Source organism: Pleurodeles waltl, chromosome 4_2 (genome assembly GCF_031143425.1).
Source record: "Pleurodeles waltl isolate 20211129_DDA chromosome 4_2, aPleWal1.hap1.20221129, whole genome shotgun sequence".
Lineage (NCBI taxonomy): Eukaryota > Metazoa > Chordata > Amphibia > Caudata > Salamandridae > Pleurodeles > Pleurodeles waltl.
Window position 1 is genome coordinate 127995421 of NC_090443.1, and position 26654 is coordinate 128022074.

The 26654-nt window shown below is 43.7% G+C and overlaps 1 protein-coding gene across 1 annotated transcript in view; it reads left to right on the forward strand.

Moving 5' to 3' along the window:
* Nucleotides 1-26654, forward strand: part of CSAD (cysteine sulfinic acid decarboxylase) — a 171697-nt gene that overhangs the window by 129043 nt on the left and 16000 nt on the right. The window contains exon 13 of the mRNA XM_069230940.1: nt 11655-11706. Within this exon, the coding sequence (XP_069087041.1) occupies nt 11655-11706 (52 nt within the window). The remainder of the gene's footprint in view (nt 1-11654; nt 11707-26654) is intronic.

Consider the following 26654-nt stretch of genomic DNA (forward strand, 5'->3'; position numbering starts at 1 on the left):
AATAGGAAGGATACTTCTTGATAAAGATTTAGGAAAAAAAGTTAGCGCGACTCCTCTCGGTGCAGTTAGGAAAAAAGTGTGGTATCAGTACAGTCTGGCTAAGTTAGATTCTCTAGGTCATCCTCCCACATTGCTATTGGTCAAACAATTGTACGTTTATATTTAGTCCAATGAAAGTAGAACCTCAAATTTAAGATATAACTAAACTGTCTTTCACATGTCGATGATTGGCTCCTCTTCTCCTGTTCCCATCGTTGGGCTCGTCAGGTAACAACTTTGTATCGTCTTGTACTCCAGTCAGTGCATCCACTGTTGGTTCCTAGGAACATCGCCTTTACACACAATAAATTCAATTTACTGTACCAATGCCCATTCGAAAGGCATTTCCAATGACTCCAGGTTGTTTCTCAAGATCTGGTGAAAAATGGAAGGTGATTCTGAAAACCCTTGAGGAATTCTACACCAACAGTAGACTCGATCTAAAAATTTGAAACAGAAAAAGAATTGACTATCCTCATGAAGAGGTACAGAAAAGAATGCTTGTGACAGGTGTATTACGGTGAACCATTCGGCATCGCATGGGATCTGAAACAAAATCACTGCTGGATTTGGCACCACAAGACAACATTTAAACACAATGTAATTTATTTTCCCCAAATCTTGAACAATTCTGAATTTCCCACAGGGCTTTCTCAATCCCATTATCAGTGAATTACATGGACTACTCAACACTTCTTTCAAAACCCCTTGGTTCACAAATTCTGCAATTATGGGTGGAATTGTTTCAATGGTGTCCTGTGTCATGTGGTACTGGGGAATCTGGGAAAAATTGTGTCTTTTCCTGTCACATCCCACACTTTCACTTTAATTGTTCCTTGCAAATCAGGAGGAAGATCATTTACTGTGAAAACTGGAAAGAAACTAATCAAAGGGTATTCCTCATTTATTTTCTTGCAATCTGTCTCTGGAGCTATTTCATCATCATCATCAATGTTTGTCTGAATTTCAATTCCATCATATGAGCAGGTGATCAACCCCTTGTTCTACACAACAAGTTCCTTGCCAGTAAGGATACTGGACTTGAGTCACAAACTACAAATTTGAGGATGCAAGCATGCTTTCTTCTTCATCCGAACTCTCATTCACCCAATAATCATTTATTCCATTCTCACTGTGTAACGGGAATTGGTGTACTGTGTTATTACTTTGGTTAAACCTTTGACTGGGGACCTGTTGAGGAAGATTCACCTGCTGCTGCCCCATTGGGGCTTGAGGTATTTGAATTTGCCGTCTAGGTACCATTTGAACCTGCTTTTGCATATGCTGCGACTGGGTCATCTGCATATGTGGCATTTGTACCTGTTGCATGGGTTGAAAGCCTTGCATCTGATTCACGTTACTTTGAAAATGTGGATTATGACCTCTCATTCAAGGTCCTCTCATGTTTTGGAAATAATTGATGTCACTTGTTTGCTGAACGACACCTTACTGTACCAACATCGGACACTCCTGCTTCCAACGTCCAATCCCTCTGCAAGCGTGACATGGCAACAATCTCTTCACTCCCTGCACATCATTCTGAACCACTACAGTACCCAAATCGGGACTACGCCTTCCGTTTCCAATTCCTCCGCGACCTCTGCCTCTCTCCTCATTCTGAAATACCACATTTCCCGTGGCTGCTTCTGCAGAAAATTTCCCTGCATCCCTGTTTGTGCTGCTTGACTCTGTATCACCATTGCGTTGTCTTTTAGCTTTCTCAGCTTTAACTCAATCTTGTCACTACCGTACTTTGCATACTGCAAAACCTCATCGATCACCTTCGCTTGCCAGAAACTCAAATGACTCTTATCATCTGTCCAATTTCAGGTCTCAATCCTTCCACAAATCTGAAAACAAAATGAATCATGTCTTTCAGCTCAATTGTTTCTGTACCACTGTAATGTTTAAACGCCTGCAACAATCTCTCATTATATGCATGAATTGACCCCTTAGCTTCCTATGATGTTCTGTCTATACGCTGCCAATCAATATTTTTAGGCAAAATTCTGGTTCTCAAAAACTCAATCACTTTATAATATTTCATCACCTCTGGAGATGGTGCACCTGTAATTGGGTCTCTCTCTGGTTCCTTTGTCGGCCAATCTACACTCCTCTTGCATTCAATCCATAAATCTGCTGGAACTACTATCTCTAAAAGGGTTTTCAAATATTCCCACAGGCATTTTGCGAGTTTCACACACCTGTCTGCTGGTACTATTCTACTGGTTTTTCTCTCAACCTGGCATAATCGTTGGTAAATGACAGAATGCCACTTCTGCTCCAAGGGACATGAACAAAATTCCCTCCTGGAATTTCTCTCATTGGCAGAATTCTTACTGGGTGCCCAACCTGCTGCACATTTGCAGTAAGATTGGCAGAATCCCTTTTCTTCATATCTCTTTTCTTCACCCATCTGCCTTTCCATTTGTCTAAGGCTCCACATGTTTGAACGCTTTGAAGGATTTCCTAAGGTGTGCTTTCATTCCTGCGAATCTCATGTGTTCAAAATCTTTTGTGTCAAAATCTAATCTATAACTCCTCTTCAAGTGTTTTATTTTCTCAATTTCTATGCTGGATTTCTCTGCTAAATCTGCTAGACTTTGATGTACCTCACTCGCTTCCTTTGTCATTTTCGGGCACAAGTATCGCAGTTCTGCTTCTGTGTAGGATATGAGTCAGTTTACACCCTGTAGCTGGGCGTCGGAAGCCCTGGCTATATACGCGGAGAATCGTTCGTACACAGAGTGCCCCGGGGGTCCCATGGACGAAGGACTTGCGTCTGCTAGGAACCCGGATATCCGGGCTTCTAAAGGTATGAAAATAGTCGAAGGACAAAGCGCGTGGCGCGTTGGTGTAGAAGAGGAGACAGACGCCGGAGAGAGGAAGAAGAACGTGACCACAAACGTCGGGAGCACGGAGGAAGACGCCGCGGAAAGCATCCTGCCTGCAAGCAAGTAAGAGAACATCGATCCAAGACCCTTGGAAACCCGAGACGAGAAACAGGACGGAGAAGGAGACTCCGAGGAGCAACAATTCCAACACGTCCCTGGAGGGGTGTGGCTGCAGCAGGTACGGTCCTGCCTCAAAACAAAGTTGAACGCTCTAGTGGGAAGGGAGGAGGGTGGAGAGAGGGAGCAGAGGGAGGTTGGGAAGGGATAATTCTGGGGTGGACACCAATAAGGGGGGGAGCACTAATCACAACCACGGAGGCACTCTAACTGTGATAAAGGAAGGAAGTTTGAGCTTCACCAGGGTGAAAGTGGAGACAGGATCCTATCCTCCATTAGAGTCCTTTTCTTTTACCCCAGTTCTGGACCACTACCTCGACCATCACCATTCCCACGGCATCACACTCTCTCTCTCTCTCGCTCTCTCTCTCTCTCTCTCTCTCTCTCTCTTTCTCTCTCTCTCTAGGCCCTCTCCCCTACTAACACCATCCCAGGAATCCCCAAACTTACAACTTACCTACTGTTCAATTTTTTTTCCTTCCCGGTCCACCTGACACCACCATCGCCGAGAGTCATGTCCTCAGACGCCGGAGACCCTAGAACAGAAGAAAACAAAGTAGATACGCAACTTCTAAAAAAAGAGAGAGACTGTGTGAAGGCACCTATACACTTTAAATAAAACCTCTTGTATAAAAATCAACAACGGAGTGTCTCTTTCATCCCTATCGCTATCCCACTGCCACACACCCATAGTTCCTTCAATAAGTTTACCCGGTTCTATCCCAAGTCTAGTAAAGTTCCAGTATTCTTCTCCCCTAGGAGCACTTTGTGGGCTATTCAGCTTATCTAACCATTCAGTTAATTGTTGGGAGGTCAATCCTTGCAGTGAAATGTTGTTGGGCTGAGTATAAGTTAACGGTTGTACAGTTAGTTTTGGAGATTGCGGTGTCAGTAACTTCAGGCTAGGACTGACGTTTGACCCTGTTCCAGTATTCGGAGGAACTCCAAAAGGATTAAGGTCTAACAATGATCCTGTTCCATCAAAGGTCTGTCCCACATAAGAGGCTACTCTGGCACTCTCATTGAGTCCTCCTCTCATTGAATTCTGACTGAGGACTCCCTGTCCGTTTGCACTGCTATTTCTCTAGGCAAACAATGGTATGACTGGACCAATGGTGACGGGTACAGATACTGCATCTGGGCTTGTTCTCTCATTTGGGTTTTGCAGTAGCATGATTCCCGTATTCTGACTCATCAGTAAGGACATATTAATCTGTGTTCCTGTTATAGGAGTGTACTTTGGAATTGTTTGTGTCTGCACTTGAGGCAGTAGGAGTGGAGTTGGCTCTGTCTGAACCAAAGCTGGTTTCAGGAAAACCTGTCCTGTGGCACTATTAAGTTTGTTGCAGTTTCCACAATGGGTACATCAGGGTAAATTCTAGGGATATTTAACTGTGGCATTGGTTTGGAGTTGCCGATGTAGTAGACAGATTAGGACTGCTCTGCATTGGGCTCTGTGTCAGTTTAGGATTAATCTGTATTGGACTTGTTGTCATGTTAACCGGTGCGGGCTGAAAGGTTTACACTAGTGCTCGGACTGCTCTCTTGTGCTGCATATGGTGGGGGACGATTTCTCAGTAACTGTAAAATGAACTCATCATCATCCGACTCTTCATCAAGTGTTGAAGATCTCCTACACTCTTTTGATTTCCACTCCATATTCTTGGAGGGACGTGTGTTTGTATTTCTGGTAGCTTTCCTTTCTTCTCTCTTGCTGTCCCGTGTAATTGCAGGAAACAACTTAATTCCTTGTAAAGTCTCGGTTCTCCAAAATCGCTGTCCCATCTAGCCTCCACTATTGTCTTTTCTGTCTTTCTCATTCTCCTCAAATTTCTGTTGCTACTAGTTCCCTTATTGCTAATGCCTCAAACTGTGCTGGCCTCGGAGGAGGTTTCGAATCATATAGCACCCTCCTCAAATTCTCTAAGCTCCTCAAACTAAATGTTCCAGGAGCAGGAAACGCTAAACCCACATCTTTCTCTGTCACTTTGCACCATTCCTTCAGCCAAAGAGATGACACAGCACACTTCTCTTCAAATACATTGTAAGAAGGTGTACCTTGTGGCGGTACAATGTCTCCTATACTTGTTGCAATATACGTATGTCCCTTTGGGCACTCTTTACAGCTTTGAAAAATTTAATTTCTGTGACCTTTATGTTATTCTAAATCAAATCAGCAAGTGACTTTCAATCCCAGAATCCCTTTCGCCAACCTTCTCAACCAACTGCACTTCAGGGTTGTCCGCCAATCCATGTGTGACCATTCTTACTAACCAACCTATCCTATTGCGGCTCCAATGATGTCACACTCACACGTACAGTGGCTGACAAAGTCTTGTGGCTTGTCCTCCTAAACTCAGATTTGCACTAAACTAATGCAAAATTATTGTGAGCACTAAAGAAAATCAAAACCTCAGTTTGTCCGTTTACTACAGATAGGGTAACACAATTGCTTCAGAAACCTTACGGATTTTTCACTGACGGCGTTTCGCTCTAGCAGCTACTCTTTTGTTCTTAATCTCCCTGATTCGCAAGCAAAATTTGAGCTGCAAATTTTACTCTCAACTGATCAATGGGTCTGTCCTGGTGCACATAGGACTCGCCAGATCTCAGTCGAAAAATTATTTTGCTCACTTTGACTCACACTGTGACTTGTCGATCACGCCTGATCAACCTACTAAACCAGACAAATTACAATAAAAACCAAGTGTCTCATACACTTTTCAATATACTCCTGAATCTTAGACCTCGCAGGGCCTGTATACCAACAACCACGTGGACAGTTTTTGAGCACAAAGTGCCACACACATGTGAAGTTCGATGACTTCCCTACTTTCACACTTCGGAGTACGCAAACTCCTTCATCAACTTCATTTGGAGTACGTAAATTCCATAAACCCTCACAAACATCACAATTCACCTGCAATTTGCATAAGCTGTGCAAGTGCAAAACCTATTCCATTCACACTGTCACTAGAACGCCGAGAACATCCTCACACAATCATTGGCAAGCTCCAGGGTTCTGGCAAACTCTTTCTACTTTCTTAGGGACACATGTTCTCTCCCCTTTGTATCATCGAATCTGAAAATCCAAACTTTCACCAATTTCTCGTACCCAATCTATGACTCTGGGTACCTGCTATTTCTCGCTTATTTTTCTAGGGGGCAAAATGCTTTATGATGGGCTCATAAGGAGACAAACCATTATACCCTCTACCTATCTCTAAACTTTATGATGGGCTCTTAAGGAGACTAACCATCATACTTTGCTACCATCTCTGTTAGCACGTCTGGCCTTATTTGGTTTCTGCTCATTAATTTAAAAGGGAACGCGTTAGAGGTTTGATGGACCTTTTGACTGCGCTTAGAGTAATTCCCACCATAATTTTAAATTTCAATACCAATCAATAACAATATCAATCAATAGGACCAATAATCTTGGGAGTCAGTAATTTCACACACCACAATCCCTTTGGCAATGAATAACCACACCTTTATGTAAAAGTTAGAATGTTTATTTCCCTATATTAACAATGCTAATGTCACACAACCTAGTCTCAATATCAAATGATAATCATACAGAAACAATACTGGCTATCCAATCGCAATCTAATCAAAGCCTGAGCTACTACACATTCTAAAGTTACAGTGCAAATTATTAGCAAGAATAACTGCGCAAACGATATAATATACATTTAAATTCAGCAAAGAAAATACATAAACTGTTGTTAATATTTAGCAAGCATCATCAGTTAGTCTCCTAACTAATCTTCTGATTATAATAGCATGTTTGGGCTTCATGCAAAACAATTTAGTCAACACAAATTTGGAAAACATCTAGCTATGTCTCTATCAAAATTAGCGGTTGGTACCTAAAGACTAAAACAAGTAGATATGACAATCAGTAACATAGTCTTATACCCTGCCTCAGTATGGTTCAGCTAGCTGCTTTGTCAATTGGACATCGGTTCGGTCAGCAAAGCAATCGGGACTCAGCAATAAAGTTCAAGATAGGAATGTCACAGGAACATGCACAATAGGGAGGGTACTTTTCAGTAAAGATTTAGGAAAAAAAGTGAGTGTGTCTCCTATTGATGCACTTAGGAAAAAGTGTGGTGTCTCCTTTTGGTACAGTCTGGCTAAGTTAGATTCACTAGGTCATCTTCCCACATTGCTATTGGTCAAACAATCATACTTTTACATTTAGTCCAATGAAAGTAGAACCTCAAATCTAAGATATAACTAAACTGTCTTTCACATGTCGATGATTGGCTCTTCTCCTGCTCCAATTATAGAGCTCGTCAGGTAACAATTTTGTATCGCCTCGTACTCTAGTCAGTGCATCCATTGTTAGTTTCTAGGAATATTGCCCTCACACAAATTAAAATTCTACAAAGTATCAATAGCTGTAAGGTAAGCCCAAAATCCCTCAAGATAGGTGGCGATCGCTCCTTCCTGGCCCCCCACACTGCGGGGAGGCGACCACGCTTTATTTGTGCGTCAGGGCCAGCCCTCTGTGAGATGGAGGCTGGGAGACAAAGCCCCACCCCATCCACTGTAAGGTAAGTCTAAAAAAAAACAATTGTACCCAAATGTATTAGTTTTTAAAGAATAATTTATGATGACCTTACAGTGCGCCAGTAGCCATCTTTATAGGGGTCCTTAAATGATTCCCTCACTGTCACCCTCTAAAAGTGCCTCTCATCTCTCCATTGCCCCTCTCTCACATGTATTTAATTTGTTTAATAGCACCTCCCTTACTAGCATAAGGTGCTGGAGCACTTTACATTACTCACACATACAGAGACAATGAATCATATGTGTGTAAATCAGTGCATAGAAAATGTCGACAAAGGTGACTACAACGTGTAGAATTCACTTGTCATCCATACTGGTGGCCATTTTTTAAGAGTGCTTGATCTGGGGAAGCATAAACTCAGGATTCCGAACGTAACACAATGCTTAGGGTTGACTTTACCAATTTACAATTTATTTCTACCCAAACAAAACCTTTTTTAGCAGAAATAGGGATAATCAAAGACTGAGAAAAAACCTAACCTAACCTGTACCATGCAGTTTGTATGCAGCTCTTTTGTGGCAGTTCAGAGCTCCCTGTGATAGATGATGATTGTAACATATGAACTACACAGTAACAGAGGGAGCTTTCTGACGACAGCAGTATCTCACTGAGCTATGTACATAAAATACTGTTCTGTGATCTACATAGTACACTTTCTTTGCAGCAGGCATATTAACCCTCTGCGTTCCCTGGGATGACAAAAACTGCCACTAGACAAAACACTGATGTCTCTCCAGCAGGTACATTAAGTCCCAGAGTTATCTTGGCACTTTTATTGTTGCCTGAAAACTGTTGGATATACAAGCAACTCTGCAGTACTTTCAAAACTACCGCACTGCTACAAAACTGACCCCTAGTAACATAAGCAACCCCCATCCTTCCAGCCTCACAGGGAAACGCCTGATGTCCGGTATGGCCAGTTTGGCCTTACTCTGAGCCTGGTTGTTCCCTAATACTTTTCCTTCCAGTTTCTACAGGCAGGCAAACAGTGGCATACATCATACAGGCCAGGAGGGGACATAACCATGGGAGCACAGCACATTGATTACAGGAGAGTTCAGAGCACCTGGTCATCCATTGAGACAAAGGCTAAATCAAGAACCGGTTCTTAGCTTTGGGTCTGTGACATCAACTCAGTGATTATTTCGAAAATTAAATAATATTAGCAGATTAATACAATATTTATCCATAAAAGCAAAACAGAAAATGTTAAATGTTCTGTAAATGTGAAGAAATTCGAAATTGGAGGCTAAAAATTAAGTTGGTATCCTTATTATGATTCGTGGGAGCAGCGCAAGTACAACAAATGGAAACTAGTATGGTCGATTGGTGCCTCTATTGAATCACTAGTATGTGCCGTAAAATAAGAGAGCCTACATTTCGATAAAATATGTGCTAGAATGTAGCATGTTTTGCATCATTTTTTTAAAATTAAGCAACATTTTACAAAGATTTAAGTTTCAAATTAAAATTTAAAATTTTGATTTTGCATATCTATTTGTTCCTGAACAAAATAAAATATTTCATAATTTGTGTATTTGTTTGATTTATACTTGTTTCTTGGTGTATTGTTTGCAGATTCAAATCAAAGAAATTGCTTAGGAAGAGGTCCCCTGCTTGTAATAATGTGGCAGGGCCACAAAAGTCAAAAGACTAACAAGTGCTGGGGGCCCTATTCAAAATGGCAGCTTTCCCCTGCTTTCTATATGCAGTACAGCATTACTCCTACAAGATACCGCCTTCAATCTTCAGTGAACAACAGTCACATGTATCCACCTTTCTCTGGGCCAGGAAGACCCCTAGGGTATCGTTTGCGAAGTGCAGCCGCTCTGCATATGACAGGGGGCTGGGATTGGTGGTTTATACTATTGGGGTTTCGCAGCTAGTCACAATAGACAGGTTTCGGGTAGACAGAGGGCCCACAGACTTGAAATCGCACTTCTGCAGCCCCACTGCTTGCTCTCCTTGTTATACGTCCGGGGGCCCCCACGCTCTCTTCCGCCGGTAACCCAGGTCCCAAGTAGTTGTTGGTACTCAGCACTTCACCATATATAGTGCCAGGATACCCTTACGATGGCTACCCCCCCTGTGGCATGGTATGTGGGTGGCTGAAACGACAAGGCTAGCTGGATTTCAACCCTGGGACCTAATCATTATCTCCACTTTGGGAGGTGTCTAAAAGGACGGCCATATGCGCTTCTTTCAGGAGTTGGTGAATGATTTCTTCCTCCATCCCTCCCAACTTTCTCACTACCTGCAATTGTGGTATGCCTTAAAGCGATATACAGATAGGATCACAACCCTTCCTGAACTCAGCCCACCTAAGTGTAAGCAGGTGGCCGACAGATTAGATAGGGGTGAGATATCTTGGCTCTACACATACCTGATTACAAATGCACCCGACCCCTTAGGGGCATTGAGATCCAGATGGGAGCAAGACGTTGGTACCCTAGATGACAATGACAGGGTTTAGGTAATGATGGCCCCAAGGGAGTTGGCGATATCAATGCGACTACGCCTAATACACTTTAAATATTTTGACAGGATTTATTATGCCCCTTAATGTCTCTGTCGCATGGGTAGGGCCCATGACCCTGTGTGCCTGCGTTGCAGTTCCTCTCCAGGTACCTTTTATCACACTATCTGGCCTAGTCCAGAGGTGAAGGTATGCTGGTCCTTGGTCAACAGACACATGGGGTGGGTGGTCAGTATCCCACTGGATCTTGGATCCTAAAATCATACTTTTGGGGATAATGGAATCTGTGGAAGACTCCTGGGAGACCTGCTCACTCCTTGCGATGGCACAAATGGTGGCTAAGAGGGATCTTGCCAGGCAATGGAGAGATGTTCAGGCCTGTCTCTTCAGGAGTGGATCCATGGCATGTACTTATTTGCAGCTCTTGTAAAACTGGTGTATTAGGTGAGGGGCGTCACGCAAAAGTTGCACCAAATCTGGGGAGTATGGGTGGAGAAGCCTGACCCCTAATGACTGTGCCCAATTGTAATGATTATGACTATTTAAGTGTTTGCGGCAGTGATGGCTGCCTTTAACTGCCATTGTGTATGTCCCTATGTAGAATACCTGAACTGCTTGATGTTTATGTTGTGGCCCCACAGCTTGAGCTTAATGCTTGTATTGTATTGACTATGTTGATTCAGTATAAAACCAATAAAAAAAGTTATAAAAAAAAGCCTAAGCAATGCTGATCTAGGGAAATCAAGCACTCCAATTGAAGCAGGGCTAGTGGATACTAGAAGCAGACTAACCAATCAAAAGGTCAGACTGAACTCTGGGAATTATGCACAAGACTGAACTCCGGGATTTATTAAAAGGCACTGAATAAACAAAAGAGAAATTCAAATAGGGCAAATGACTGGTAGAAACAATGGTACTAGAGGAAACGTACCCTACAAGAGCACAGTATCCCAACAAGTGGACACACAGTAGTTTTACCACAAGATGTTCCAAAGAGACTTCTGTTTGGCCTCAAGGCTTTATAGTATTGGCTGAGATGAGATTTCAAGCCACATAAAAATAACACCATTAACCTTAATGGCCATCAAAGTATATGAGAAGCAAAGCACCCAAGTCTTTTCCTATCATTACAAAGGAATCATTATAGTCCTGTTCAACCAGAACTACGGGGCAGTTGTATGATTCCCAGTCCCACCATTCACCACTTCCAGATACAGCCAAGGAGACTTCATACAGAGCAGTGCTAGTGCATAGGTTCCACTTCAGGAAAGGCACAACATATGATGTTAGTGCCCTCCATTGAGACAAAGCATATAATAAAATAGCCATGCGTTGACAGGTTAAGAGCAATCAGTTACACTTATTGAGGACGCTGATGAGGATGGAACATGTCATTTGTGGAGAAGATCTAAACAGAAAAGGTCCCTGCCAGCACATGTTGGATCAGTGTATTTGTGACTGGTCGTGTATTGGCACTTGGTCTAGACAGAATATAGTAGAGGCAATTTTTAATTTCTTTGGAGAACTGACTTGTGTTTTTATTCCTTAGATTCTTGATTGAAGAGATTAAAAAGAGGGATGGGTTCCGACTGTTGATGGAGGTAAGTGGACATGCATATGGATGAAGTGTCAAGCCATGTTTTGTTCCATTGTGTGCAATAGAGAAGTGGTCCTTACAAACTGCTTACTTTCTCAATAGCATTTACTTCTACATACTTTTTCTTGCCTTTTGCTTACTAAATACTTGTAATCCAGTACTTTATATTCATGTCATCCTATCTCTCAGACCTTTAGGGGCTTGGAAAACATGACCTCAATTTACCCCAGTTCATGTAGCAGCAGCTGTGGTGGTCCAAACACCACATTACAGGATTGGTGGGTGGACCTGCCTAAAGACTACTGTCCTTGCCAGGATCAAAGATGAAGACAGGGTGACAGCGGTCGTGCCTGTAACCAGCCATGGCGGCACTGAACTCGGTGCCGCTTGGCTGATTACAACCCCTCTTTCTGCCAGCCTTTTCATAGCAGGAAGCCGTCCATGAAAAGGATGGTGGAAAGCCAGTGCCAGGGGCCACTGGGCGGTCCCTGCACTGCCCATGCCTCCGGTATGAGCAGCAAATGGGGACCCCTGCCCAGCACCTATGCAGACAGTGTACATACTCAATGCGCTGGAGTGTTGGGATATTGGCTTCAGCTTCCTTAAAGAAGCAGAGGCCAAAATCCTAACACTGTTCCCGCCAGGCAGCCTGGCAGGAAGGCGTAATGCGATGTTCCTGCCGGTCACCTCGGCAGGAACATTGTAATATGGTGGGCAGTACATTACCACCGGGGCGGTAATGTCCTCCCCGTGAGTTTTGCGGTCCCGTTGTCGGACAGCCAACCTCATAATGAGGTCCTAAATTTTTTTATTTCAACAAAAAAATATAGAGCACCTTTGTTTTCAAAATGTAAAGAACCTGAAATCTTCAGGGGCAAAGATACAATCACAAATATTAGTCTAGTGATTATGGGCCTGATTCACAAACTGCATTTTGTAGTTCTTAATGTAGTACTTCTGTAGTACTATTTACTTACTACAAAATTCAGTTCACAAACTGACAGGTGGAAATCTTCAGTTCCAACATTCCTACATATTCTATGAAGAGATCTCTGCATGTGTACTTAGTAGTAAATGTGGGAATGACTGAGGGATTGATGGGAAAACAGAGAATATCATCTAATAAATGGGACCATTGCTATTCACAAACTACATACTAAAGTTACTACTCTCCTAAAGGTGACAATACAGTAGTACATTACTCCAGTTCAGCCTTGGAGTAATAGGTAAACTACCTTCCCTAATTATAGAGTGTAATGGTACATTATTTCCAGCAACACTCTTATATTTTTGTTTTTAATCTTGGCCTGGACCCAATCCCTATCGCATTAAAATAATGGCTCAGGTTCAGAGCTAATTTTAAGAGTTTTGTCTCTTTTTCTACACTCTCCGTTTCTTACTCAGTTTCTTTCCCAGAACCTTGTTGTTAGCAATTTTACAATGGTTGAGTGCCACCCAGAATGCTGGGTAGCCCGCCAGGCATTGCAGCACCAATCTGGCGAGGAGTAAGCCAGATGATGATACCTGTCACCCAAGTGGGTGCTTGAGGGCTCTCCTGAGTATACTCAGTACTTATTCGCCACTTCCAAACTCGATTGGTTGTCTTGTTTCTCTCTCTCTTGTGGAACAGTGCACTTATATTGATATTACAGCCTTGGAGTAAGTCTAGCACCACACAAGGCCTCTCTCAGATACTGCAGCAATATATAGAAAATAATAGAAACAGGGGCTTAATGGGATTTAATGTAACATTCTATCTATCCTAAAAGATATGCAACATTATTAATTAAATGTTATTAATTTAAATGTCAATAGCTAACTTATTTAACAAATACATCCTTAAACGTTTATTACAAATTAAAATATGCTTTACATTAAATACAACTTTTAAATGTACTAAATATTAATAAAAACTAAAGTTGCTATAGATGGAGTTTTTATTTTAATTTCTGTGAAAGTTAATAATTTTTAAATAAATAAGAATGTATAAGTTAATTAATAAACATCTATTTTAAAGAGGCGTTGTGTGTTAACACCTATTTTTATTTGTTCTTTGGGTAAAATATATGTTCTAATTTATTTTGCCTTTATATTTTACAATAAAATAAATAAACTATGTTTAAACAATGAATAAACTTTAATAAATTAAAACTAATAAACCTTAATAATGTCCCTATTCTTTCCCATAGGGTGTCCCTCCCCACAGTGGCAGAGATCTCCACCATGATGTAGATCTCTGCCAATGTATGAAAGTTACAAGTAGTAACTTTACACTTGTATACTGGGCTACATCTCCTGGTATCTTGTAAGTGTACACTTTGGAGAACATTTTGACGCAGAAATGGAGCATAGCCAAAAGTAGTTAATTTACTCTAATATGTGAGAGTAAATTTACAGGTATAGGTTTAATCATTGTAAATTTACTTGAATAGGTCCCTGTGAGTCTTAGTGCTATATTAACTTTAACATGGATTGAGCGTCAAGATGTTAGTAAATGGATGGAGACTGCAAATACTCTACAATCTTCAGATCCCTTTTCGATGACATTTACTATACTTGGGTTCTCACGATCTCGCGTCAGTCAGGCCTAGGTGTCAGACCCAACATAACAAAGCATGTTTCAAGACTGTGATCCTAGTGTCCTTTGTTGTAGTTTCCCCAGATTTGAGTAGCTCAGTGGTTGTCATCCAGTACTGCTGCTGTCAAGACCAAATTCAGTGTAATATACCACAAAGAAGTGAACTTGGATTACAAACATGCTGGAAAGGGGGTTCTTGGGTGACACCAAAAACTTGGACTGCATCTTTAGGTGGATAAATGGCTCCCTGCTGGATAAAGCTTGCTGCTAATGTCTATTGTAATCTTCTGGTCACAAGCTCAAATAATGTCTACCATTCTTTGCAGAGAAACATCAGCAGTATGAGACTTCATGGGAACAATATACTTTTATCATTTTAGCCTGTACAGGCAACATTTTGCTCCATTGATGTAACATAGAGTTACCAGACACAGCTCATAATACCAGATTTGGCTCCTAATGTTCTTCACACAGATAAGAGTGCAGAAAGGGCATTAGGCACTGTGCTATAGCGAGATGAAAAAAACATGTGGATTAACTCTCACGAGAATCAAGATTAAAGACTACCAGCCCATAAAGCACAACATAGTCCTAAATGCATGAAAAAGAGGATTTCGCAGCCAATACTTAGTGAGCGACTTTCATCCCAGGGTGCAGTGCTGTATTTTCAAACTCAAACAGTAGTTAAAGTTGCAACAGCAGAACATAATTCCCACACACAGTAGGAACAGCATTAGTAGCAGTAGTGCAATCTTCTGTCATACATGCAAAACAGAGAATATGGACAGACATCATAAGGGCTTGTGTCATACATGATATATACACAGACAGAGGCAGTGCAAACTCCCCAAGGAAGCCAACTCAAGCATAGATACAGTCCAAATGTAGTAACATAACCATCCAACAAAATGGAAGCAGGCAGTGTAGTAGACTGCACTGCTAATGCACCTCAGAGGACTTTTGAATAACACGTTTTTAAGAGCAAAACAGTGGGCGAGAAGGTCTGCCCATGGCTGTATGTCACATTACTAAGGGCCTGATTTAGCGTTTGGCAGAGGGGATTAGTCTGTCACAAACGTGACAGATATCCCATCCGCGGTATTACAATTCCATTTTAGCCTATGGAGCTTGTAATACGGTGGCCGGGATATCCGTCATGTTTGTGATGGAGTAACCCCTTTGTCAAACTCTAAATCAGGCTCTAAATGTTGGAAATGTTGCCCTTTCTGCAGGGTCACTCTGAATTTGGTTTGCCTTTTTGCTGAACCCTATTTTTGCTGGCTGTAGAACCCTGTGCACTTTACCTCTGCTAACCAGGGGTAAAGTGCTTGTGCTCCTCCTTTGAACATGGTAGAATTGGTGTATTCCTTATTGGCATTTTTAACTTACCTCTAAGTGTCCAGTATATGGTACCAAGGGGTACCCAGGGCTTGTAATTTAAATGTCATAAGTGGACTTTCACGCTCATTGTGCCATCTACTACAGTGGCCGTGTAAATATGACTGCAGGTATGCCACCACTAGCCTGCAAAGGTTGTACTGCAAACTTGATCAGTCAAAATAACCACTTTTTGCAGGCATAAAACCCTCCTCTAAAATGTTTACAATAAACCCCTATGTAAGCCTTACTGCCCATCAAGGCATGGTGCATGGCATTTAAAAGTAGAACATTTAAAGGTTAATGGTAATGTTAATGTTGAACATGTCATTAGAGTGCCTATTACCTCACCTCAGAGCTATTTTCACTGTAATGGGATTGGCTGTTCCATAGGAAAGCATTAGGATACAATATTAATTTTAATAATTGTTATCTTAGCCTAGGAAACAAAAACAAATTTATGTTTGACTGTTTCAAATATTTCTTACAAGCCCAATTCACTGGTGAAGTCAGACGTTTCAATAAATATTGTGGAAGGATGACTTTTAAAAAGTCACCTTTGCCCTGCCTGAAGGCCGTGGAAGCTGAATCTGCCAGCCAGTAGTTAGCATTTCAACGAGTGTAAATGAGGTAGTAGTATGCTTCCAGAACAGGGACAAAAGTACTTGGGAGTGTGGAGTTGTTGTTTTGTCCTTGACAGGTTGGCTAGTGGGACGGACCCAAGGACTTGATTAATTTTAAAGAGGCATATCCTGTCACACGTAGATGTAGCTAACACCCATGCCTGTACCTGTCTTTTGTGTCTCGTGCAAGATCGGCCTCCATTACAGTGGGCCCTTTGTTGACATCAGTGTCAGATCCTGTTGGAGTGTCAAGACACACTTTGACAAGTCTCCATTGGGGGCGCAGCTTCAAAGGAGGGAAACAGAATGCAATAACAATTTGTTTCTATCCACTGAAAGCTCTGTTTTGTCCTACAAGACCTCTGTATCTGAGTTTGTTGAGTGTATAGGAACTGCCTAAAACTGTAATTTAGTGTTAGATTTGGGAATATACAAGGATTACCGTGGTATACTCCCCACACACACCCAGCCCTCAGAGCACAAATTTAGTGTGGCAGGACTTTGGCCATCTTGAAAATGACCATTGTGGTTAGGCTTAGCACCAGGAATCTTTACACAACTATTTAGAGTATCCCAAGGGGTCAGTCCCACCCACTAGCTTATGTGGCATCTCTAGCCACCCACTTCAGAACACTCCTAAACTTGTGGAAGATAACTAGAGGACTGAACTTGATGTCTGAGACTTGAGAAGAGCCTAGAATACTGGGCCTGCTCACCCTCTTGTACCCATGAAAAAAAGTGGACTCCAAGGGTCATAAGTCTGACCTCCTGTTAAATCTATAGGGAAAAAATAAGCTACAAAATGCTTTTTTCTGCAACTGCCCAGCAGCGGCAACTGGACCCTCCTATTGGCCTCTGTCTTCCACCCTGTAAAACTTTTTTTTTTACTTTTCTTTATTGTTTTTATTAGGCATACAGCATTAATGTCAATTTAGGTACATGCTTTAAGACATATGTTTTGATACACCATGTGCCGTCGAGCTGAGACTGTATGACACAGCATGCATTCCATCCATACTCCTATGTTTGTGTTTGCCAATATACTACTTACAGATCATCACTGTTAGCATGTGTCTACTATTTCACCCCGAAGATTAATTAGAATTTATTTCTCCATATTGTCAACTCTCTCCAAGTAACGAGAAATAAACATATGGTATAACTAGTAACACAAAAAGTTGCTCGGTGGATGTTATCATGGAATAGATTGCCTTAGTCAGTAAATGGATCATCAGATTCCCTCTTGGCAATATGCTTGGCAAGAAAGGGATGGTGCACAAGGTATTGGGAGTGGGGTTTGATGAGGCAAGCATTTGCACTGATAAAAGGATATACCTGTAACAGGTCAGCACTGTAGCTCACCTCAGCCTAAGGGCTGTGGTCCAGAATGTCTGCATACAACTCCATTCTTCTCCTAAGGCCCAGGTCTCCACTTCTTTTTGACATCGACTATGCAGGGGTCCCTGGGGGGATTTCCAATGGCATGCAAGATCTCTGTGCGCAATTTCTTTGCCTATATAACCCCAGCAGGCATATGTTTGCTGCCTGAACAGGTTGGCGACCTAAAGTGTGCTCCAGGTCATTTGTGACCTGCACCCAGAACCACCCAATGATTGGGCAGCTCCATAATCATTTGGAAAAAGTCTGCATCAACCTGGGAGCATCTGGGGCAGCCCAAGCCTGTGGTGTGTAGCATAATGTTTAATCTGTGTGGGGCGAGATATATGCAGTGCAAGTAATTGAATGCTTGAATTTATACCACATGTTGTGGGTGTGTGTGTAAGAGTGTTCTAAGGTTTCGTCCCATTGTTTCCCGGTGCAAAGTTTCCCACTTAACTCGTAGAGTGGGCAGATCATCATTCTTCATGGAAAGTGCAGTTTTGTAAAGCCGGGAGATCCGATGACCCTCCCCCCCCTTCCACAAGTCAGCGAAGTCCATGGCAGGACATGAACAGGGGTTTCTGGCCCCAAAATCCTATACAACTGTCACACTGCAAACATCAGTGCCCTTTATCTTAAATATGGAGCGCCCCGTGCTTCAACACCTTCAGTGTGGGAAAGAAGCCCTTAGCGCAACAGTCCCCCAGGGTCATCCTCCATCCAGGCAGATAGTCTTTGGGAAGTAAAATACCCTCCTCTATATGTCAGAAACCCTACTATTAATATTGCTGGTGCATAGTGTAGAGATGACCCCACTCCACTGTGAGCCCCCTCCTCAACACCAGAGAACAAAGGAGACGCATCGGGCAGGAGGGCATCAGCTTGATGCCCCAGCATCATGGCCAGTAATGCCCTCTCTCTTTGCCTCGTCACAAATTCCCCCAGTGCAGCCAGATTAAGGCCCGCTAGACTGCGAGCAATCCATTGCAGGTATGCCACATAATAGTAGAGCTCAAAGTCAGGGACCCCCATGTGCACTTCTCGCATTCCTTTTCTGGAGTGTGCGTAGGGACACCAGGGTATGCTGCCCCTCCCAGATCAGCTCCCTAAGAAAGCCATTAACAGACTAAAACCACACCTTTGGTATCCAGATAAGCAAGTTACAAAGAGTGAAGAAACCCTTGGGAACATGCCCATTTTAGTCAGTACAGTCCAAGCCATAATTGTCAGCCTCAGTGTCCTCCAAAACGCGACATTACCTCGGAGGGCGTGCAGCACTCCTCCCATATTGCCCTTCCTGATGTAGCTGTCTGAGTGATATATCTTAACTCTCAGATACTTCAGGACCCTAGGCTGCCACTGAAGCCTTTCGGGCCTGTACAGGTCCAGGGGACACAGAGAAAGTACAAGACATTTGCCAGTTCGTATGCAAGTCTGAAACTTGGTAAAAATACTCCATGCATGACACGCTCCACAGGATACCCGAGATTGCGTCACTCAAATAGATGAGCATGTCATCTGCATAGAGTGAAACTATGGGGCTGATTTAGAACTTGGCGGAGGGGAAAATCCTGTCCACCTTATTACGATCCAGATATATATCCAATGGAGACTTAATATGGCAGACGGGATATCCGTCACATTTGTGCATCACTCGTGAACTTTGGTGCTGTACTGTGATGGCCTCCACAGTAATTTCCAGAAGGTGACCACAGACCATCGCATGAGCATACATCTCTGCCAGTCTCCCAAATGGGAGACATTGGTTTAGTAAAATTTGACTGGAAGACCATCCATTCCCGGAGTTTTACCACAGTCCAGTTCCTTTATGGCGGCTCTAGTTTCAGGCTCTCCAATGCTTCCTGATTCCCTCCCAGCAAATGGTTGAGAGTCCCCTAGGTAAACATACATCTGGCATCACTTCCGAGCTTGCATTGCAAACTCCATACAGATCCCTATAGTGGTCTGTAAGCACAGTATGGAATTCTGTTTGAGAATAAACTGTGGCCCTCGTCTGGTCAATAATTTGTGTGGTAAGGCTTCCTGTGTCCCCTGATTGGACCAGTCATGCCAGTAGCCGACCAGCACACCACCGTCCACATGTGTCATATTGAGTTGTTCCCGACACTTCAGAGAGTGGAGCTTACCCTATACCTTCGAGTGCTTCTCACGCTCCTCTCTTAGAGTCTGCTGGGCCTCAGAGTGCATCACACTCAGTTTCCAGTCGCCGGAGGTTCTCTTACAGCGTGGATAGTTCTGTCTGAAGTGACCACTCCACTCTCACTGACTGGCTGAGGGAATGCCCACCGACAACAAAGGTGTCCTATTCAACATGAGTATGGTAGGCTTCACTCGCAATCACAGCAAAATAATTCACAATCCCCTCAGCCAAGGGATCCCTAAATGTGGGTTTGCATAAGTAGCCAGGTATTAGCCACCAGGTAGGTATAGGCACTTTGCTGCACCCCTTCTGCAGTTCCACCCGCAAGGGGTTATTGTCAGACAGTGCCCAACTCAGGTACTCAGCTGCTGATAACCAGCAGAGCCGGCACGCAGAGCAAAACACAGTGAACAGCCGGATATATAGGTCATGCACTGGGGAGTAAAAGGATTACTCACTCAGTACACGAGTGGGGTTGTGTCCCACATCCCATAATAACCAGTGTTCCTGCCAGTCTCATAGGCTTTGTGCCAGTCGCACAACAGGGAATTAACCAGGGAGGGGAGCAGATATGCCAAGCACTGTGTTCGTAACACAATTTTTATAATTGTATTTATTTACCGCTTACTACCCCTAACAAGGCTTTGAAGCTCTTTTCAGCTACTAGCATGCTACTCCAGAACCTAAAGGTGGATTAGTGGTGAATTAGTAGGAGGAAATATAAATTTCTGTTGGGAATGGCAGGAATATGAGTCTGTTATTTGGATCAATAGGATAAAGGGTGGCTAGAGGAGGGAACAGTTTACAAGCGATTATTTGGGAGTTCAGAGTAATAAAGGAGGTTTGGGATGAGTCAGATAGAAGAGGTAGGGGATATTTTGGCAGAGACATAGGATGAGCCATAGAGTGGGGGTTTGGTCAGGTTTGAGGAGATTAGCTAACTTTTTTCCTCTGCAGTGGCAGGAAAATATATAAATATGTTGATACATAATCACACATGAGGTATACATGCATAGAGAGTTTAACATGTTTCACACATGGAAAATAATCAGGAGATATAAAATTGATCTAGATAAAGTCCCATCTGTACATGGATGGATAAATATTTACAAACTTGGGATTTCCATTTTTGCTGCAATTTTTTTAAACTGTATTTATTATTGTTTTTTTAAACTTATATTCGTCCCCCAATATTTTCAGTAGTGAGACACTTACGGATTCAATTGTTATAACCAAATGTACACATTGTGACAGAGATTTGTTATTATGCAAAAGAAAACCCATAAGGATGCACTCACAATCCTATATATTATTGATGTATATATAGATCTACTTATATATGGATATAATAACAAAGTTATACATAAATGTACGTGTGTGTATATTTTTAATTAATTAGTATTTGCTTTTATTACTTTATTATTTTTGATGTATGATTTATTTATGTAATAAGTGTAATGAATAGTTACAATTTACCCATACTTTCTGTATAATCATGTGTATGTGTTGTGATATAAGTGATCATAATAAATAGAGACCCATAAGAATGTAATCAAATACCTAAGTTATTTATGTAATGACCAACATACATTCATAAATATGAGGAATGCATATATTTTAACCATAAGCAATATACGCACTTGTACATTTGTTACGCTCAAATATAAGAACATATATATATATATATATATATATACATATATATATATATATATATATAGATATATATATATATATTTATTACTAAGTATTAAGTACATTTGTACGGACAAATGCAGATATCTGAATACATACATATAATCATGGATGTATATATGTTTAGAAACACACAAATATGCCCCATTGGGGTCTTGTGCATACTATTGCTGTACATTTGTATTGTGAATAGTGAATATGATGGTTATGTAAGGAAGAGCCAGCTCTTGAGTAATCTACTAAAGATAAAATGGTTATCAGTGTATCTTGTGTGTGGGGATAATGAATCCCATAGCTTGACTGCTTGACCAGAGAAAGATGTTTCACCTATGTTTTTTTTTTATATAATCACCCTCCAGCAGCATTGGAGGACCATGGTCTTGCAAGAGGACTCGGAACAGTGTGGCAAAAGACTGCATATGGCCTACATTAGCAGCATAGAGGCTGCCAAGCATTATCCTAAGCCCATTGAGCCTCCCTACCACTATCACATAGTGACTGTGCTTGTCAGCATGTGTCTGCAGAGCCTCCAACAGGGTTCCCAGTCTGACCCAGATTAACACCCACCCCTAAGGAAAGCAGAATAACTGTTTGCACCCAACACCTTCTCTGTATCTGTCCCAGGGGGTCTCCTCTAGGGGAGAGCCACGTCCATGCGCCTGCATTTCAGGTTGGATAGGATTTTATATATTTTACTGTCCGAGTCCATTCCCCTTACATTCCATGTAAGAAATGTGTAACGCGTTGTTCTGTAAGTCATAGTGGGTGTAAGTGACTATGTCTCACCCCCACCCCTCAAAATACAAAATACAACAGTACAGCTATGTATACATACTGAGCATAAATAGTAAAATAGTTTCCAACGCCCCTCAACCAGGTCAGAGTTTGCAATGGTGGCCCGGCCAAAACCAACAGTCATATACAGTGGCAGAACTCAAACTCCCAATGCCAACATGCTCCACCGATCCCCCGACCCCACCTTATGAATAGGATGCAGGATCATATGAATCAAGGGCCAATATGCCCCAGTAATGCGCAGGTTATCTGTCTGAGCAGCTGCTCGTGTGGCCTCCACAGACAGCCTTACATCAGGTGTTCCCCACATGGAGGACCACTCCCTTGGAGCCAGAAAGAGTGTACAAGAAACATCATACAGTAAGGCAGCTACCCCCCCATTAAAGGTCATCCGCAATCCTACGGGTGATTTGAAGCCCATCTGCAAGTTCCTTCAGTAAAGTGTCAGAGTCCAAATGTTTGGTGAAGCTGTTGCGTTGCCATCCGCCAATGATCGTCCCGATAAGACTCTCAAAGAGGATGCTGTATCAGTGCAGCTGCCCTTTCCCTCTCATCCTCAGCCTGATGAGAGCCACTGGTCTCTGCCCGGCATACCTGCCGCCGGTGCTTCCATTTTGGCAGCTCCATGCTCTGCTCTCTGCATTTTCTGGCCTTATAAGATTTCAGCCAGTCTAACACGGCAGGTGGGTCAATGAACAGTGTTTTATCCCCAAGTATAACTTTGAGGCAGGCAGGGAACAACAGCATAAACCAGATTCCAGCCTCTCTCATCTCTTTTTTCACGGGAATAAAGCAATTATGCTGTTGTTGAATCTGCACAATATAGTCTGGGAATATCGCCACTGAAGCCTTGTCATTTTGGAAGATACGTGCCTCCCAGCCTTTCAGCAGTATCAAGTCCCTGTCTGGTAATGCATGAGCTATGATACTACAGATCGAGGAGGTGCTCCCTATGGCGGCAGCCTCACAGGCACCCTATGCATCCTTTCCAGGGCAAAGAATGGCAACAGTCCCTGGGACACAACCTCTTTCATCAGCCAGGCCCAGAGGAAAGCCACCATGTCTGTTCCCGCCACCAACTCACGCAGACCAACGATCTGCATGTTGTTGCGGTGGCTGTATCCTTCTGCCTCCTTGGGCAGGCCAGGAGCACCACTCTGAGCAGCAGGTCAGCCACCTTGATTTGCAGTCCTCTAACAGTGGAGTCTCCTTCTTCAAGACTTTCTGTGCCTAGTTTCACCTTGTCTGCCAGCTTACAGTGCTCATCCCGAACCATCAACCTATCCTTCAAGACTGCCACAATCCCCTCAGACTGGAAAGACACCAAAATCAGCCCGCTACTCAAGAAACCCTCCGCCAACCTTAGGGAGCTGAAGAACTACAGACCCATCTCTCTGCTCCCTTTCCCAGCCAAGGTAACAGAGAAGGCCATCAATCAGCACTTCACTGAGTTCCTCGAGACACACCGCATCCTGGACCCTTCCCAGTCCGGTTTTAGAAGCAACCACAGCACTGAAACCACACTCTTAGTAGCCACCGATGACATATACATCATACTGGACCAAGGAGGCACTGCCGAATTCATCCTCCTTGACCTCTCTGCTGCATTTGACACAGTCTCCCACTCCACCATCTGCAACAGACTGCACGGCGCCGGCATCTGAGACAAGCCTTGATCTGGATCAGGTCCTTCTTCACCGGAAGAATACAGAGGGTCAGACTACCACTATTCACATCAGAACTTAAAGACATTTGCTGCGGGCTCACTCAGCCCGACACTTTTCAACGTCTACATGGCCCGCTCGCTAAAATCACCCGACAACACGCGCTAAACATAGTCTCCTACGCTGAATAACACCCAACTGATCCTCTACCTGACTCTGCACGAGCCAAGAGGAATTTCCACAATGGGATGAGAGCAGTTGCCGCCTGGATGAAGGCCAGCTGCCTCAAGCTCAATTCGGACAAGACAGAGACCCTCGTGATCGGCTCCACCCCTTCTACCTGGAATGACTCCTGGTGGCCCACCGCACTGGGTAACGCCCCTGCCCTGACGGACCATGCACGCAACATGGGCATTATCCTGGACTCCACTCTATCGATGACCCGCCAAGTTAATGTCTCCTGATCAAGCTTCCTCACCCTCTGTCTCCTGTGGAAGATTTTCAAATGGATTCCCCCGACACGAGGAAGATAGTCACCCACTCACTCATCACCAGCAAACCAGACTACGGCACTGCACTATATGCCGGTATTACCAAGAAACTTCAATCAAAACTACAACGAGTCCAGAATGCAGCAGTCAGACTCATCCTGGATATCCCCCAACACAGCTGAATTTCCTCCCACCTAAGAGACCTACACTGGCTCCCAGTAAACAAGTGCATCATATACAAACTCCTGATCCACTCCCTCAAGGCACTGCACAACATGTGACCAGCATACCTCAATCACCGCCTCATCTTCTACGTACCCAACAGCCGTTTCTCCCAGCTCGCCCTTACAGCCGTACCTAAGATACGGAAAAGTACAGCAGAAGGAAGATCCTTCTCGTACCTAGCAGCCCGGACATGGAACACACTGCTCCTCAAGCTCGGGCAGACCACATCTCTGAAGCAATTCAGGAAGGAACTCAAGACCTGGCTCTTTGACAGAGCAGCACGCCTACATTCAGCGCCTTGAAACCTTATGGGAAATTACCTATGCTTTACAAATTCTTGGTTGCTTGATTGATCCTGGAGTATGCCCAAGTCTGTAGAGACTTTGTCAATTTTACCCTCCTACACCTCCTGTGTAGCAGTCAGAGCATTCAGGATCAAGTCCAACTTATCCTGGGTGGCAGTTTGTTCCAGCACCACCCCCAGCACCCCTTTGGAGGCCCTGGGGTGCTCACAAGTTGTACTTTCTCTAGATGCCTTAGTGCACCCCATGACTTTACACCATTCCCCTCTGAACGTCTTTTACACAATCTGCTGGGCCCAGGTGGCACAATCAACAAAGCCCATATAGTCCTCTTAGACATGGGGGTAGCCTGTGCCCCCCCTAGAGGAGGGCAGCTCTTATCATTGTGCCTTGCAACGGGCAGAGGGCCCCAGTCTGGTGCCTCTCCTGGGTCACCTGGATGCTCCGCAAGCCAGCACTCCGGGCCTCACTCACTGAATGTGGCACCCCTCCACTCAGGTGCAAGCCCCCCTCTTGGCAAGAAGCTCTGCACAGCGTGGGCTAGACAGCTGGGAGAGCCACTTACAAGAGACTGCAAAGGCAGCCCTCTGCCTGTAGCCCCCGGCCCCACCGTTTGTCTTGGCTGCTGCTGCCCAGTACCACAGTAAGGAGAGAAATCCCCCTATGCACACTCCTCACTAACCTGTCTGCAGGGGCCATGCAGGTCCTCCACTGGTATCCATTAGCAATGCCCAGTCTCACAAGGCACCCCCTTCGCTGTCATCATCTCTCGTGATGGGAGAAAAAAGTCCTATGCATCACCTCTTTACTCCCCAGGAGTCTTTTCGTCAGCCAGGTCCTTGAGCTCAGGGTTTAACTGTCAGGCCTAGTTGCCACACACAGGGACTCTGACCGCCATCCTGCGAGTCATGTCGTTATCCTCAAGGAGTCCAAGCCACTCCATTGGCGCCCACCTATGTCTCCAGGCAGGTCCCAGTGTCTCCTGTCAGCCAAGGCACCTCCAGGCTCCAGAGTATCACAGGGGCTGGCAGCATGCGCAGGAACTCCCTCAATACACCCCCCAGCTCTGCAGCAACCAACACAGCCTGTCCTAGCTGCCTTGCCTGCGGCCGCCAACTTCTACCTTGCAAGCCGCGCCGCTGCTGCACAGGCGACTCCTGCACTGGGCTCCTCTGCTTTTTGTTCTCCCTTTGAGCCACTCTGCAGGTGCCCGCCGATGTCTGCAGGTGGGGCTTAGTGTCTGCTGTCGGTCAAATGGGCTCCAGGATATCTCAGGGGCCAGTGGCATGTGAGGTAGCCTCCTCAACTCGCCAACATCTTCATCGATGGTAGGCCATGCCCCCCTTGTGCAACTCTATGGCCTCCCTTTGTCCTGCTTGTGCGGTATTAGAAGTGCTGTGGTGGATTGTAACGCAAAAGACTAAAGTCAGAAGGTGAAACCTTTGACCAGGAGAACCTGGCTATCATATCAAACCTTGGCTCCATCCCAGTCAGAGTCAAATTACACCTAGGTACAGTTCTACCATGACCATTGGCTATCATTGACACTTTGTGTATCTTGGCACTATTTCTACTTGAACCTTTAATAATTTAGATTTTCGGTTCCCCTTATTGGATTTTTTTTTAATTTTGGTGTCATTTTGTTTATCAAATTTTTCTTT